General features: G+C 40.5%; 1 protein-coding gene across 6 annotated transcripts in view; it reads right to left on the bottom strand.

Moving 5' to 3' along the window:
• The window catches only part of LOC146363664 (cyclin-dependent kinase 17-like), a 40,968-nt gene that overhangs the window by 7,984 nt on the left and 14,731 nt on the right, over window positions 1-18,253 (bottom strand). For 5 of the 6 annotated variants that reach the window (XM_084917200.1, XM_084917199.1, XM_084917201.1 and 2 more), the window contains 8 exons: window positions 11,523-11,656; window positions 6,769-6,894; window positions 2,517-2,573; window positions 2,297-2,411; window positions 2,015-2,109; window positions 1,872-1,934; window positions 1,654-1,777; window positions 739-859 (listed from right to left, as the gene is read on the bottom strand). In XM_084917200.1, the coding sequence (XP_084773326.1) occupies window positions 739-859; window positions 1,654-1,777; window positions 1,872-1,934; window positions 2,015-2,109; window positions 2,297-2,411; window positions 2,517-2,573; window positions 6,769-6,894; window positions 11,523-11,656 (835 nt within the window). Of the gene's footprint in view, window positions 1-738; window positions 860-1,653; window positions 1,778-1,871; window positions 1,935-2,014; window positions 2,110-2,296; window positions 2,412-2,516; window positions 2,574-6,768; window positions 6,895-11,522; window positions 11,657-14,490; window positions 15,764-18,253 lie in introns of those variants that run through there. The other variant, XM_084917203.1, reaches the window with a different exon arrangement.

Below are 18,253 nucleotides of genomic sequence, written 5' to 3'. Positions count from 1 at the left end.
CACTCAGTCTTTCTCTCATTTCAGTCAGTTTTATTGTTGACAAACTGAACGGTTTGTATTACAGTCTAGTCCAACTTAACTGAATGCAACCATCTGGTACAATTATAGCTATTCTGAACTATGCAATTTATGAAAACTGTGCAGCTCCTTCAGCAACTGAAGAATTTGAAAGTAAATTAAAACAAAATATAATTTTACATTAAATAAAAAAGTTTTAAACTTAATTCAAATAAAACATGTCTTAAATTAAAATTAGTAAACTGTCATGTTTATTGCTGCCAAAAAAAAGTTAAACACATTTGGACAGTGAAGGAATGTCAGGATTCTTGCTCAGAAAAAGGATCAACATGCTCTGAAGTCAGAGCACAAAAACTTTTTTTGTAACAAAATATCGATTTCTGCTGTCCCTGTATCGATACATTATTAGCAAACAAAATATCACGATACTACACAGTATCGATTTTTTCCCCCACCCCTATTGCAAAGAGGTTGTTTTTATCTAATGCATAAAGCAAAAGATTTTTAAAAATCTAACTTTCTCCAATTCTATACATAAATATGAAAAAAGAACCTTTTTAACCAAATTCTACAATCTTTGTGTCATAACATCCATACAAAGCATTTAAATGCTGATGAAAGACAAAAGAAACAACTCTACTCTGAAATATGCTGGTACCTCAGAAGTGACAGCTGCACAAACAATGAAAATGGGCAGTATTGATAAATGTGTCCACTCACCACATGTCAATGGGTGTAGAGTACTCAGTGGAGCCCAGCAGCACATCTGGTGGTCGGTACCATAATGTCACAACTTCATTTGAGTAGGTCTTCGTAGGTACCGACTTAGCTCGAGCCAAACCTGATTTTAAATAGTGAGACTAGTTCATAAAAATCCAGTTTTGTAATGTGGGCCACCACCTGTGAACCTGTGAGAAGATGTCTTATCCAAACTCTGTAACAGCTTTTCAACTTTGCAGTGTCGTAGGTGATGAACTTTAAAGTTTTGTGTTCTATGACATAGATCAATTTTTTAACCTTACATATTTACTGTTTGTTTTTATAAAGTACAAAGCTTGCTATGCACAAAGATGGGCCTTTAAAATGCATAAAAATGCATTAAATATAATGAATACATACATTAAGGAGAACAGAAAATCAAAATACAGAAAGGCAGAATAGTATCAGGCACAAATAAGATACACAATACCTGAAAAAAGATCATGCATAAAGCTAGCTTCCATATGAAGTGACATGGAATTAATGAAATATCATGTTACAACTTTTACCAAAGGAGGGGAGTGTTGGGTAATTACTCCAAACTATGTTGTTTTGAGTAGCATGACCTTTAGGAGTTGCTAGTGGGACTCGTACTTGTTTGGGTTAGGGTGTATATAAAAGGCTACTGGGTTCTAAAAACACACACACACTTATCTCACTCTCTGATGGATCCATGTTGCGTAAAAATACTTAAACGTGTGGACTGGAGGAGGAGTGATCCATCCTCCTCCAGTCCACATGTTTAAGTATCCTTGGCCACATGTTTTTTGAGCCTATCTTTGCTTGTGAGAACCTTAGAAAACTAAGCAATAAAGGAACTTTCAGCATATTATACAAAACTATCTGCCCTTTAAGTTAATGACAAAGGTGACATACCAAAGTCTGCCAGTTTGAGCTCTCCTTTTTCATTGATGAGCAGGTTCTGGGGTTTCAGGTCTCTATGGAGGACCTTCCTCCTGTGGCAGTACGCCAGACCTCTTAAAAGCTGAAATAAGAAGATCTGATGTGGAGAGAAGAGGATGTAAACAACACAATCAGCCACCAGACACATTTTCCATTTTTCAATACTGACCGCTTGTAATACTCTAGATTACCTTAACATTGTGAACGCTCATGATGCTCCCACAGTCGTCCATATATTGCTTCAGGTCTTTTTCCTGATGAGAAAGAAAGAAAGTGCTTATCTGTAGTTTCTGGTTTCATGTAACTCACACATTAAAAACAAAGTGACACTCACCAGATACTCAAACACGAGTGTTAGGCACTTGTCAGTGTGGATAATGTCATGGAGAGTGACAATATTGGCGTGCTTCAAGTCTTTCAGTAGAGACACTGGAGGAGAAGACAGATTAGACACTGTCAGTCAAACAGAGACAAGTTGTGAGACGTAACACGGCTCATACTTCAGTCACAGCCCGCGGCGCTACAAGACACTTTGTCAAGTTTTTGTCTGTATGTACAAGTGTGCCATGTTGACGTTGGAGGTGTGTGCTTCCAAATCACAACTGTTGTTCAGTACCTTCTCGGATAGCGGTGCAGGGCGCGCCCTCCTCGTGCTCTAGGCGGATCTCTTTCAGGGCGACCAAGTTATCTGTTAACTTACTTCGCCCCTTAAATACTGTCGCATAGGTCCCCTGCAGAGATGTAAACAAAAACAGTAAATGAATGAGTAAAATACAGTGGATGAACACTTTGTTTGCATTGTGTTGCTTCTGCTGGTGGCTCTTTATTGACCTCACCTCTCCTAGTTTGTCCAGTTTGATGTAGGTTTCAAGTTTCCCAAAGCCGATCTCAGACTGTGGAGGACAGAGAGAAGGCGTTTGAGGAGGCTGGCAATGACAGGTCAAATCTTGCTTTTGCACAGCCTGATCGAATACTGCATCATACTTAATTTAACTGTCAGCCTCACTACTTTTGAAATCTCTCCGACAATTGCAGGTTTCTGAGTCACCAGGCCTTTTTTTTATCCTGTAATGTGTACAAATTACAGGGCTGCTTGAGCAATTTTTAGGATTATTCTGTATTTTTGAGTGTGATTCATCTTGAACAACAGTCTGCAGACATAATATTTTCAAAAGGAAAAGGACAAAAATATCAACATTTATCTAGAAACCTGCATCTCTTCAAAGGCTCTTTAACTGTCATTACTGGTAAGGTGTGACGTAATTTACAGATGCACATATACTTTTTGGCCACAAGGTGTCAGTGTAGCAAAGATAATCAAATATGCAACTACGTTTTTATATCTAAACATTTTTATAGACTATAAAGATGTGGAAGGTAAACACTGCAGAGTGATAACTGAAATAAACCTGAGCTCAGTTACACATGATTAGCTGTATAATGTATGTGGCTCCTGGGGTTTGAAGTCATGAATTATGGATGGATGTCGCTATATAAAGCTGTGATGCCCACAGGTCTGTCAGGGTTTATCCCTGTCACTTGTTTCTCACTTTTCCTCAATAATTTGTCTAAATGTGTGGCGTTTCCTTTACATTCATTATAATGAACACACACAACCCTCTTAATTTAGTCTGTCCCATCGTGACAATCGTACAAAGTCCCAGGCCAATGCATGTACGCGTGTGCGAGGGAGGGGGAGGGTCTCCGGTGACCAAGTTAGCTGTTGAAGCATGTGATGTCTTTAAAGGCATGCCTAGAAAAAACACATCTGAATAAGCTCGGATACAAGATGGCATGCTTACACACTGAGACAAGTCAGTGTGGACATGGGTAAGCAGGCGTTTAAATGTGCAGAAGTTGTTAATTAACTGACACATTCTTATTTGTGTATTTAAATCAGTGCTTTTATTTGTTACAGGTCAATTTCACCCCTCAAACTCACAAAAAAGATGAAAGAAAAACATCAATCAGAGTAGATATATGAGCTTTTATGTAAAGCAGGGGCGTGTACTTTATAATACATACACTTAGACACACTTTATGCTTAAACGTAAATCTAACACAAAAAAAACACCCACACACAAAGACGTTATTGCCACCTCCCCCAGAGCTAACCCCTATAATAACAATCATTTAATAAATCTTGCCTCGTGAAGGAGTGCGTGCACACAGAAAGGCGCACCTCTCTGCTACCGGTGTGCAGCAGCGCTCTCCGACTGCCTTACCATGTTTTTCATAAGTGTGAGCTTGTGCGCCTGCGTATGCTTTTGATGGCAATAGGTTCATTTCATTCCCAACGCTCTAGCGAGCTTACTCAGCAGAACTAGGTCAGGCCAAGTTTTAGTGACAAAACTGAAGTAAGATAAAACCAAACAATATGTGAGTGTAAGTGTCTTGTCTCAGGCTGCAGGGCAACACAGGCTGATGAACTCATAGTACAAAAAAATGCAGGATGTGAAATGTCTGCAAGAAGATATTTATTGACAAAGAAATCAAACGAATTATCCATATTTCATTTGTAATTACAGTTTCTTTATGTGCTACCTAGAAGAAAGCTTAAGTTTGAGAGCGAGGGTGGATTTATAGTATTCAGTGGGAAAGCTAAAATGATAGCCTTCTGAGAAGAGACGAGGTGGCAGGAAATGAGAGGTGGGAAGAAAGACGAGGCCATTCATTAACACGAAGCTTCCTCAGAACTATAATCAATCGGCCAATAAACCAACTTGCACTGTCACCATGTTCATGTAAACCTGCCAACAGCAACAAAAAAGAAAACCGAAGGACTGCACAATACTTAGCAGTCCTTTTGGCTTTCATCAGTTGACAGTTGCATCATATGTGACTTACAATGAAAACATAACATAAGCAAAGAGAGAGGGACATAATAATAGGCATTGAAGTTTTTTTTAGCTCAGTGTTCTGTTGCTGTAAGGTTGAACGGGTTCGTGGAAAGAAGTGAGTGCTGCATAATATGATTAAGTGTTGTGCTTCGAGATAAAATGACATCTCGCTCCTCAGTGCCATGGAACACGGAGTTTCACTGGACTCCTGTGAATAATTGATTACCAATGTGCAACAGCCATGAGCGAAAACTGATACCGACTTCACTTGCATTACACTGGCAACAATTCGACGCTCAAAACACGTGATTTCAGAGTCTGCGATGGAATACCGGAAACATGATCTACATTACCGTAACATATGACAAGCGCACAGGCAGCCCCAAGGCTATTACATCAGTTTTCTCAGAAACATTTTTTCCCAAACATAACAGGATAACTGGTATTGCTTGTTGCAACAGGAAATACCACAAAGGAATTTTTTAAGCAATTTGGGAGGTGTTTGTTTGCCTGTCTGTGGACAAATTTTGACTTGATAGCATCACAACTCCACAGTAAAAATAAAGGCTGAGAACCAAGAAAGGTGTGGTAAAATCCACAAGCACTCAGGACTCATGTCATACCATTGAGTACCCATGGGTCATCGCAGCCAATGGGATTCCTTCACTAGATAATCTCTAGTTAAACTTAAATCTCTTGTGAAACCATTTATTTTAAACATCTTTAGCTCCTTTTAAATGTACTTAAACTATTTCAGGAGCAGATGAGCAGTGAATGAGGAATTTCTGCAGGCTAATTCATTTCATAGCACAAATTCAAAGCAATTAAATACCGTACATACTGTGCAAACCATGTTCAGACTACTGCACGGTCAAAAACACACTTTTGCATGGATGCATTACCCTATATAAAGGAACGACCAGGACTAATAGAACAAAAACAGTCTGGCTGTGATGCATCTTCTGAATACACGGGCTGCAAGCTCGGCAGAGTGCTCAGGATCAATCAAAACCTTGTTTTCCTGGTATAAAACCTAAATCCAGCTACAGAGTGGCACTAATGTTTCCATTTGTCTTTACTTACATTTGCTTAGCATTTTTCAGTTATCCATGCCCTTTTTAAACCTGACACCTTATCATTCAAGCCCTTTTAGTCCTCTCTTTTCATCTCCTTTTGTACATTTCCCTTTCTCTTCCGTGCTCTCTAGCTCATCCCAAGGTGTCCTGGGGTGTAATCCCAGTCAGGAGAGGAGCTGCAGCAGATGAGACTGACACTTCTGCTGAATTATTGATTGATCTATTACATCACACACATACAACAACTCCAACAATACACAGCTCCACACAGCTGGGCAAACCCAAGAAAACGCACACTATACATCTAATATATATGACTATCCTCTTCTTCTGCTCCACCCTTACACCATATACTTCCCCTCAGAGACTCTTTGCTTTCAAGTCTGTGAGCCTCCTGCAGAAAAGCTACGTCATTAAGTTGCTTCAAGCAGAGAGACTGAGGCGGGCAAATGGACCTGTTTGATAATAACAGCAAAAACGGTTGATGGAGGATGAGTCCTTCATATTTTCCCAAAGAATATCAGGCTTTCAGTAATCTTGTTTAATGTAATGCATTGACTAAGTACACTGAATTCCCTTTAAAACTAAGCAAGCATGTGGGTGGAGTGAAACAAAGGGCACCGCACAGTAATGTATAATAGGAAACTTGAAAGTTGGAGCGATGGCAGAAACAAAACAGTAATTTGGAAAAAAAGTGTGACCAAAATAAAAACCAAGTGACAGAGCAGGGGTACTTCAACAATTAAAGGACATGCTGCATATTCATGAATACAAGCCTATTTCTTTCCCGAACAACCCCTCCTCTCACTGCCAGACCCCAATTCATACCCATAATGCTCTTGGCCTGTATGCATAATTCAGAATCTATCATTCATGCCCCTACTGAGGCATTGTAAGCACTATAGCATACCCCAGTGTGTGTTTAAAGTGAGTCTATGTTTGTGTCGTTGCTCTGTGTGTGCGTTTTAGACAATAATGGCCCTGGTCAAGCATTTAAGTAGTGTACAATGGCATTGAAAGCTTACATTACTTTTGTTTCTACACAAAGCAGCATGAAAAAGGGCAAGCACACACCCAGATAAAATGACAAAGTGACATCAGAGACTAGCTTCAACTGCTTTGCACACATATATATAGATGCAAATGTGCACACAGATAAATTAATTACTGACCAATGATGCGCGTCGTAGCCTGCGGCTCATGGGTTTGTCAAAGGGCGGGCTGTTCATGGCAAACTTCTCCAAGTAGCCCTCTGGTAGCCTGATATCAGCTGGGAGAGACAAACGTTTGTTTATGTCCTAAAAGAGAAGAACAAATAAACAAAAGGAGACATGAAGAAACTGAAACATGATTTTCAATATTAAAAACCAATTATACTATAAAGACATTAGTCCTGAAATATTCAGGATATTCAGTACCTTTTAAATGTGGTTTGGTATGATATGTCACAAAAAAAGATGTACAAATGCGCATTAAATAAATCTCGTTCCCTCATCATTTATCAGCTTGTTATTACTTCACCTTAATTAATCATTATGATCTGGTATCAAATCAAAGCTTTTTTTCTTTTTAAATATTATTGGTTGCTTGTCTACTCACAAGCAGCTTGCTCCATCTGTCTCTCCTGGCTGCGAGTTTGTCAAATGAGAGCAGACCTTTGGTTAACAGGTGCCATCTGCTGCTGTGAATGACTGATGAATGATGATGTGGATAACACCTATGCTCGCTATGGCTGAATAAGACGCCAGTGCAAGACCACCACATGATCAGGTTAAATTCCAGCTAGTTACTGGCTAGTTTTGGCTACATTTTCATAATGCACTATTAGCATTGAGTTTGCATGTTTTCCCCATGTCTGCTTGGGTTCTCTCCGGGTACTCCGGCTTCCTCCCACAGACCAAAGACATGCCAGTAGTGGGGTCTAAATTGAAGATAGGTGTGAATGTAAATGCAAATGAGTGTCTGTCTTCAAGATGAATGACAACTGGGATAGGCTCCAGGCTGATCTGCATTTCTTTCAAAATAAAAGCACGCTTGATATTTTTATCTTTTACTTTTTTTGCTAATTAATTCATGTTGTAGTTCTTTTTGACTTCAATTGCTAAGTGCAGCCTCTCCCTCTGGAAGTGTTTAGCTTTAGACGATCACATTTTAGACACAATTTTAGGAATTAAACATCATCATATATTTGAGTCAGTGTTATTAACAGCTTCTAGCCACTGGAAGAACTTTCACCTTCCAGTCTTTGCTGGAATGCAAATTTCTGTGACATGATCACCGGCAAGGTGCCAATCACACATTGTTTCCATGGCAGCAGTAGTTAGGTGACCCAGTCAAAACACCCCTCAAGTGTGTGTCCTCAGTGTGAATATGTAGTGATACGTTTGTTTACATGTAACCGTGCAATAGGAGGATATTAAAATGTGTATATGCCTGAAGATGAGAGGTAGAGGGACTGTATGCCTTTAATAGTTTTATCTGAGCTGACTGGCTGACATCACAACATGCATGTCACATGAAAAAAGTATATATAAACTATATGGATGGCGACAATTGACGAATCCTAAAGCAACGCTCTGCATGTTTTAGCAGTATATGTGAGACAATGTAAATGTGAGCCACAGTCGCTTGCACAGAAATGTCTCCTAGCTGTAGTTAGCACATTTGCAAGCTCAACTTAAAATTGGAATCATAAAAGAGACGAATACGTGTAAGCACTACAACACCATATATAGTGTTAGAAATACAAATACAAATGACTGCAAATTTCATCAAGCAAAACATTTGATATTTTATGCAATTTATAATGAAAGTGACACCTCGTGATCACAACAAAAGTCTTTCACACAAAATTCACTGTCCACACTGTCTTTCAAAGGCGTAACAATAGACAAAAGTTCACAAACACAGCCACTCCTGCCCTCTTATTCACTGGTAGAGACTGAATAAAGATCTAAATACAAAACAAAACATGTGTGCCCCCGTACTCACAATGCAGAACAGCTCTAGTAGCTCCCTCATTGTCCTCCTTAAATGTGTTTTTCTATGCACTCACACACATGCGCTTTCAACGATGCATGTCTCTAACCTGATACATGACTGCACACACTGAGAGAGAGAGAGAGAAATAGAGTGAGAGAGGGCTGGCACTGTGGTAGAGTGCCATCCACATACTTAGGAAAAGGAGTGGGGGGGAAAGGGTTGGAGGAGGGGGATGCAGGAGCAGAGGAAAAGAGGAATAGACAGATTCCTGAGGGGAGAAAGGCAGATGGGGGGAAGGGGTGAATGGAGGGGGTGGCACAGAGAAAACATTGTTTTTTTGTTCTCTCCTGCCATCATTGTGTCCTCCATCTCTTCTTTACTTTCTCTCTTATCATCTCCTGAGCCCTATTCCCTTGGATCTCCCTTTGTCATTGCAATAATTACACCGACATCCGTAATTACTCTCACCCCAACATTTTCCTCTCCCACACTGCCAATCCATCTCCTTCTCTCTCTCTCTCTCTCTCTCTCTCTCGTAAACATGGTCTAAATTAGTCCCATCCACTGCTCACAGCAGTGAGAGGCTCTGTATCTAGAGGCATTTCCCGTAATACTGCTGTGCTCAACACTCTGCAGCTCCTTCAAACGGACACACGCAGCCTGACCGAGACATGACGGCACTCAGAAATTCAGCAGCAAACAGCAACACTATCTGTCAGATAGCACAGGTGCACTCGCATATACACACAAGTTAGTGAAAATAAAAAGAGCCTGTTATATTTTTCTCTCATGAATGTACAGTTGCAATAATAGATGTTCAAAATTTAAAATATTGAGGTCACTGTATACATACAGTATACAAATACTTAACACACATACAATATGTATATATATGTATATATATATATATATATATATATATATATATTTTTTTTTTTTTAGGGGTGCAACGATACACAAAATTCACGGTTCGGTTCGATACTTTGGTGTCACGGTTTGATATTTTTTCGATACAAAAAAATGTTCATGCTTTTTTAATTTGTCATTTATTAAAATTATAAATATATATTTTAACTCAAAGGTACAGTTTTTAAATTTACTGTTGCTGAAACAACAAAGGGATAAAATAATAAATCTATCTGATCGAGAAATCACTCATCTTTGGAAAAGAGAGTTTATTACAGAGAAATGGCTCTTTCCAAAATAAAAGCTATACTATACGCTTCTTCTGGGCTATATTCTCAGCAGCATATTAAACATATCAGGTCCCCATAAGGAGAATCCTGTGCTAACGGCTGTCTAAATGACTCGGGTAAAGTTTGTAGCATGCATGCTTGTTGTGTTTGTCTGCTTCCAATTGTCTTTGCACTAGGATGATGTCGGCGTAAATGTGCAGTCATATTCGTTGTGTTCCCACTAGTGCTGTCAGCGTTAATCTGAAATTACGTTAACGGCACAACACGGCAAATCTCCATTAACGAGCTACCGCGGATCGCCCGTGCGTGGGGCTGGACGGTGTCAACACGTTAACACGTTAACAAACAAACTGCGCTAACGCAGTAGTTCCCACCCATGTAATTGAGCATTGCGTGGCACATCCAACATACTGTTTTACTTTAGTCCATGACGCGCTTACCTTCAGGGTCATACGTCACATGAAAACCAAAATAGTTCCAAACGCCAGATCTGAATTAGGGTGGGGGAGGTTCAATTTGCCATGTTGCAACGAGCTTAGCTTCTGTCTTGCTAGCTTGCGCTGCGCTCAGTGGATCTGCGCTCGACAGTGCAGCCTAGGCGGAGTAGTCGAACGCAGATCCACTGAGCGCTCAACACAGACAACATCGTCAGAAGAAAAGTTGATAAAATAAATTAAAAATTTTGTATCGTTCGATACATATGAGTACCGAACCGAAAGCACTGTATCGAACGGTTCAATATCGAGTATCGTTGCACCCCTAATATACATATATATATATATATATATATATATATATATATATATATATATATATATATATATATATACACATATATATACATATATAGATATAGTAATTACGGATGTGTGTGTGTGTGTGTGTGTGTGTGTTATTTCCTATGAATCAAAGGCTCTAAATACACTTGTATGATTTGTATGATAGTAAGTGAGATGTAAGTGATGCGGTCATTTTGGACACAGAGGAAAGATCTGCTGTTCAAAACTGTTTGCAAGGGGCAGCCAATCAGGAGAAAGGAGTTATGTTAACAGGAGTGGAAAGGGAGCTAAGACAACAGCTCTTCCAAGTAAAATAATACTTATTTTGAACAAGTCTAAGGTTAAAAATATGGGGTGAATAAGAGATCCCTTTAAATGTACCACATAAATGCCACGTGTTCACTATTCACTTTATACAGTCTATCATATAATACACTGTGTATAGTGTATACTAACTGAGAGACAGCTACCACTGAGAAGTGTACATGCAAGGAAATAAGACAAAGGAATGGTCTTATTTCTAAGGTCTAAGTGTAAAGTAACAAAAAATAAGAAATGTCCTCTTCCTATTTATTTAGGTTTTACATACAGCACAGACAGAAAATTGTTCTCTTTCTTTGCCTAATTTCTAACTTGGGATTTCTTTTTATGTATTTTCTTGTCATTTATCAACCAAAAAAAAGTACCAGTATATCAGCAACAGGCCAATCCTGATATTTGGGCCTGTCCAATTTATCATTTTAGTTCTAAAATCAGCCACAAGGTATGGTTTCCTACATAAAATCTACTTAATATTGTGAGGTGAATAGTGAAGGAGTGAATGATTTCAGACAGTCTTTGGCATCACTACTGAATTTCAATTAATAATGTTGAGTGCAGGTGCATTTTCCCTCTTGTTCAAAGAGTACAGTACGCCTGGGCTAAAGGTATGTGTGTGTTTGTGTGTGGGCGTGTCCCAGATCATCATACCTCATTAGAGATGCGCCGATGGTGATTGTTCCTCATACGGACCCTCACTGGACTCTGAACCTCATCAGAGGACGTCCCGGATGCTTGGTCACTCTCCCCATCTGAACCCATCTTCACATTTTCATGGACAATGCCTGTGAAACACAAACGTGCAAAGACTTGAGACTTTTTTCAGGGATTTATGTCTTAGAAAAAGACAGTAAAACAGGGAGAGAGAGGAGATGCGACATGCCTTTGGTACAAGGGCGGCATGTCCTACCCACTAGGCTAAAGGGGTGTCCCTTGACATAAATACCTAAGCGCAGGTTTTTAGATTGTGTTTAATGACACCATATTTCATTTCACTACTCTCTCTATGGGGTCAGAAGAAAACAAAACATCTGTCTTAAATTTCACGCACCCATTATGTGAATGACACAGTAGGACCCCAACCCCCAAATGATGAATCATACCACCAGCCACACAGGGGTGTAAAACAAGTGTATAAAATGGTATTGGTAAGATGAGTAAGTACGAGATCAATATTAGCCTGCGTGCAATAGGAGCTGCCATCTCTGCGTGCCAACCCCCCACCACCACCACACACCTTCATGTGCCCCAGAATCCATCTGATTAATGAGTCACGGTGCAGCAGACAGGACTGTCTACTTCAGTGATGTGTGAGTTTGTGAGTAAATGTGGGGGAAGGGTGGAGGGCTCTCTCTCTTTGTCTGGGTCATGTACAGCACACACAGTACGCGTGTGTGTGGGGGGGGGGGTCTCCCTGGTGTTTGTTTTGGTGAAGAGAACTTTTTTCATGAAACTGAAGTAGGCTGAGTGCAGTTAAAAGCTCACACCTTACAATCATGTACCGTTTACCCATAAAACATCAGCTCCCAACAGCAGAGGACAGACAGATCGAGGGAAGATTAGGAGATAGTGGGGTGGATGGTTTTGGTTGGAAGAGCTGGTGAAGTGGAAAGAAAAATGAGTCCCCAGAGTGACTGCAACACCTCAGTTGTGGGATTTAACAACTGAGGGCCGGTTAGGTAAAGCTATTTATTACAGTGTGCTGTCTGTCAGCTGTGAAACATCTGAGGCTTATTCTAGGCTCTTCTTCATGTAATTAGGATTTGAAACGGGCTGGTCTCTGGACCAAAACATATTTGAAAAGATGGAATACATAGAAAAAAGCACAGATAAGTACTTCTAAAACTGGTTTAAATTGGTCTGTATTCAGTCTTTATCTAATTAATAAGAGGGCATAGCGTTAAAAATAATCCTCTGACTCTGTAGTTTCCCATTAACCTAAAAGCTGAATGATACCTATAGTGTGAAATTATACCTTCTGTAAGTCAATTACACAGTGATTCTTGCTCTCGAGAGTTTAAATTTAATTTTCAGGTTCTATAAAAGTTCTAAAGGCTTGTTAACCTGACCTCCTACAGTGATGAGGTGGTGGAACAGAGACAAACAGCCATAATGTTGCATGACCTAGACACAATATCTAGACAGCTATTGCTGAAATGTAGGCATCTAGTGGGCCTCCAAGTCTGATGTATAGTGCGCAGCCTCAAAGACAGGCACAAGGATACAGGGAATGGATATACCTTTGTAAGAAAATGTCTTTTGTCGCATCAGGAATCAGGAATTAACCCTCACAACCAAGATGGTGAAACATTACACTGAAGGTAACTGACACCACAGGCTGGAGAAACTGATCCGGGATATCTACTGACAGATACACGCACAACCACACGCTCATGATGAGTAAGCATCACTCATCATGAGTATCACATGTCTTTCTCACTTTCTGAGAGGTCCCGATCTTGTGTGTTTATGTAAACAGTCAAGCAGATGTGGGTAGATGAAACAGGATGATCTGACCAGGGAAGTAAAATTCCAATATCACACCATTATGTTACATTCTTCACACTTTCTGTCCTAAACATTCCTCTTAGTCACATTTCTTTCAGTCTTCTGCAGTTTCTTTCTCTTCTTTTCCCATAGACGCCTAAGAGCAGACAGTAAATGTCACAAGCTACCACTGCCTCCCCACATGGAGCCAAGCTGGCCTAGTTAGGGTTGCTGACTCCCTGCTAGTTTGTCTAGAGGAGGGAGTGGGCTACTTTTAGGAGTATCCTTACTTCACTCTGCTCTGCAAATACTACTTAGTTGAAAATCCATCTCCAGCACATGATAGCAACACGTCAAAAATAAAGAAAAATCCAGGGGAAAGAATATCAAAAGAAGTAAAGGAAGACTTCATGGAATAGCAAAAATATTGGGATTTTTTCACATAAGCCCTCACTCGGCAAAGCCACACATTGAATTCAGTACATTGCTCAAGGGGGGAACAGGCAGTATTCGTAGCCACCGTCCACATCCACATTACCCAATAATAATAATACCACAGGCTTAGGCTTTGAACTGAATCCTTTCACTTCTCTTTCATGCTCTCAGGCGAAGAGTTCTCAAACTCCTTTTAAAGCACAGGACATCGTGCTTTTTGAATTTGTCCTGAGCAGCACGAACAAAGATACTGCAGTCATTGTGCTGACAAGTAAATGAATAAAAATTCAAAAGAAGAACTTGTCGAACTCTTCACTTCTCTAAGGAGCTCATAGAATCCCTGTAGATAAGCATGTTGCTTGGGGCCAACATGTTGCAAGTTAAGCAGGCACGCAAAGCAAATCATATTTTCACAGTAATAGGTTAAAGATGTTCAAACATGTATGATGAACAGATTCTACTTGCATAAATCTGTGTCTAAGTATAAAGTAAAAACCTGGAACATGCTTGATCGAGCTACTAACATTAATGTCCTACAAAGTCAAATAAAAGTATACAGACAGCATGTATTGATGTTTGCCACAAAAATGTGCCTTCTACCTAAATCCAAACTCTATATTGTAACAACAATCTGATCAGTGGATAAAGTCAGGATGTAGATGAACTTCTTGAAGAAGATGACAGTGATGAGACTCACCAATGCGGTTTCCTGGAGGCCGGCATGAGTCGAGCACTCGAAGCATACGGAAAGGTGACAGCCTCAGTGGGGTGTCTCTCTCCACCATTCTTACCCCCTCTCCCGTTCTAACCTCCCCCGTTTTAAGGTCTCCGACTCTGGGAACACGGGCAGAGCATCCTTGCAGATTGTCTGCCATATCCATTGCTCCAGTGGGTTTAAAGCACTAACATTTGAAGGTGCATTTAATAATGCAAATAAACATTTCATTAAAAAAATCCACTTCAGTTAAGTCCTGGAGCCCAATCAAACAGTGTGGGTGGCACCCAGGTTTGAGTAGCAGTAGCTGATTAAGGATCCAAGCTTCCTGGGAAAAATCCAATCCTTAGGCTACCTCTGTACTGCCAGAAGAGCCCCATGCAGTAAAGAACAGGTCTGACATTATAGGAATTGTGCAGACTGCACACGCACACTAATCAAAATCCAACAACTCCCTCGGCTGCTACTCCGTTTTAACACACTCTCCCTCTTCCTGTGTGTTTTTCTTAGCAGACGTTCCTTCTCTCCTCCCTCTCCTTTCTTGCTTTTTTCCTCTCTGCAGTCGCTCTCTGCGTGCTGACTAAGGAAGGTCAAACACTGTGCAGGTATGCAAAATGCTGCAGAGACGGTCCAACACGTGCAAGCTAGAAACTGTTACAATCTGCCATCTCAGAATAACAGGTGTTCTGTCATCATCTGCCTTCGTCCGGACACAAGCCCGCAAACAAGGACTGTGTGCAAGGACTCACAACGCACTTAACTTGCAGCTCCTAGCAAGGAAAACACAGCCAGACCTTCCCTTTGCTTCTGTCCTTTGTGACTTCTTCATTTGCGTTCTTTTTTCTTCTTTTTGCTGATGTTTTTCTGCGTCTGTGGCAGATCTCTTCTCTTTGTCCTCCTTCAACTGTTATTCAACACAGCACTCTATTCAGGCTGTTGTGCTGCTCTCCTTCTTTCCACTCCCTCTCCCGTTTAGTCCCTCCTTGCCTCTGGCGCCGCTATCAGTGTTGTCAGTGCTCCTGCTCCCTCCCTTCACCTTGCTATTACTCCCCTCCCTCTCACATGATAGAAATCTCCATCTCTCTCCCCCCTCCATCTGTCTTTATCTCTCCCTCCCTATTTCTTGCTATCACTGTCTGGGTCCAGAGATGGTGTTGAATATCAGTGCAGTCATCCTCTTTTTCTATTCACGAGCCGATGACATTTTCTGCCTGATCGGCCTCTTTCTTGCACTCCATCTTGTTCACCACCTCTTTCTCATGCTCCCCACCCTCCCTCCTCTAGTGTAGAAAAATGAAATCCCGAGGCTTCAGAGTGATGCCCATGGCATTCTCTCCGCTCTCCCCTTTCTGCCTCAGTCCCTTCTATATTGACATGAAACACAGGACACAGCAAGCACGCGCTCTTTCCTGCACATCCCACTGCACACAGAGTAACTGTTACAAATACAACTCACATGATGCTGACTATTGGCTAATGGCTATTAGACACACCTGGAGAGCAAACAGAAAATTGCATCTATACAAACTAACAGCAAGTTCAAAATAATATTAAGAAACAGAACTAAAAGCATTAGGAGCTGATTAAGTAATTTTTTTCTTCAAGCTGAGGGATCATTGGGTTGATATTTGTTACATTTATGTGCTACGATCAAAAGGTCTACCCCGTAGAAATCGTTTAGTGCAAAGGCTGTTTTTAGATGAATCCCTGAGAATCCCATTTACGTAGCACTTGTAGCTCTGCGATACATGCTGGATCTCCTCCTTAAACCTGATTTTCATTTTGCTGAAGTTTGTTTAAGTTGCAAGAATGTCCTCTCGACCAAAACACCACGTCCTGTCCTGGCACATGACAGCATGCTGGGACGCAACATACTTCTGGTCATTACGGCTGAATATCCTCTTTCAAAAGATGCTGTTATAGTACAAGTCCCCAATGACCTCTCATACAAGGGACAGATTCATGTTGCACAACCTTGTTGAACAGCAGCATGCTCGTAATCAGACCTGACTTGGGATATGAAATTTACCACTTCAAATGAAAATTGCTCAAAATGTCCAGAGACAATGTTCCTATTTCAAGCAATACTTGAAATATAATTAACTCTCTGAAGAGCACAGTACCGATATGTCCTAAATTGGTATAGGATACAATTTGCTCAGTATCTTTGCGCATAAACCTAACCCTACAGCCTCTCACGTGTTAGGTGGGATTCATAGCAGAGAACGAGACCTGTTAACAATTACGAATAAAAACAGTTGTATATGCTGTCTCTGATTCAAATTATTGCTAGAGGCAACAGTCGGTGGATATTGGTAGGACTTAATCTTCCAGTTCCTACCAAATTCTAAAACCTTGCTTACACCCATGACACCTAACATTAGAAAAGTGTTTAGAGAACATAACTGCATCCAAAATGTCAACATAATAAGGTGTTAAATGACATCGTTTTGTATAATATTCTCAAGGATTCACACTTCAAAAGCCTATTTTTGACTACTGCAAAATAAAACCCTACCTCTCCCTCAAGGCCAGTGATAGGCTTGTCTTCTAAGCCTTAGCTAACCAAACACACTCCTGTGGAGAGCCTCACACACCCTACATGTCAATAATGATGGACTTAAAAAGACTTAAACAAACTTTGTAATTGTTTTTGACTCTGTAAACATCTTGGGATCTTTGAGATACCGTATTCTTAACACGCTCTGAAAGCATTTTTTAATCTGGATAGGTTACCTTATTCAAAGTGACTTATTTGGGATCATTAAGTACAGAGTAATGGTCATCTACAGAAAATTAACAGACAGGTATCGATGCACTGTGATGAGCTGCTCAAAACATCAAGAACAAAAGCTCTCAACCCTCCAGCCATCACTGTTTCCCCGCCTTATTAGATTCACAAGTGCAGCTTGTATACATGGAAGATTTCTGTTTTGCTTTGCAGCCACCTCCACAAAGCGTTTTACTTCCCTCAGGGTCTCTGTTACTGTCATTTTATTTGTCCACCTTGTCTTAAACTACATTTTCTTGACTACATTTAAGCTTCTGCATTGTTTTCACCTCCTTTTTAAATCATAAATATTACGATGTGCCTCCAGACAAATAAAACAGTAAAAATCAAAGTGCATACAACATCCCTCAGGAACAGGCATACATAGAGACGCACACTCTCAAGGCTGCAGGGTGGGAGAATTTAGACTGCAGTAATTACCTCTAAACCTTTTATCTTCATCTAAGGAATCTCATTATTCAATTACTAAGACCAAAGAGCCTACTGTAAGCTACCAGCTCTGTTTATGCTGGCCGGCTACATCTCAACCCCACACCCTACCCCCACTCCATATATGCAGCTCTGAAAAATACATGCATTCATTAGTAACATCTTCCTTCGCTCAGCCATAAGCTTCTCAAACAGCAAGTCACCCTAACACACATAAAAAGCTTATGAGACCGACTACATAAAAGGAGTCCACTCCATTGTTCTTCCTAAAACCAATCCGGGAGTGAGCAAATGGATGGCTGAGCGTGTATGCAGTGAGGCAGAGGACTACAGCAATTAATACAGCATTAATGCATTACATTAAATCCCTGGCACAGACAACGCGGTCTCTCGTGGTACGGGTGGAGATAAGGGTGGTCTTAACAAGGTGCCAGCTTTTATCTTTTGCACCATTCTGGTCTTATTTGGAGGTTAAATACAGTATTTTGATGTGTGCAGAGGGAAAGAGACAAATACAAAGGGGGG

Source organism: Perissodus microlepis, chromosome 20 (assembly GCF_051167445.1).
Source record: "Perissodus microlepis isolate ML-2025 ecotype Zambia chromosome 20, ASM5116744v1, whole genome shotgun sequence".
NCBI classification, from domain to species: domain Eukaryota; kingdom Metazoa; phylum Chordata; class Actinopteri; order Cichliformes; family Cichlidae; genus Perissodus; species Perissodus microlepis.
Note: the sequence above shows the minus strand (reverse complement) of the source record. Positions and strands in the feature narration are given on the sequence as shown.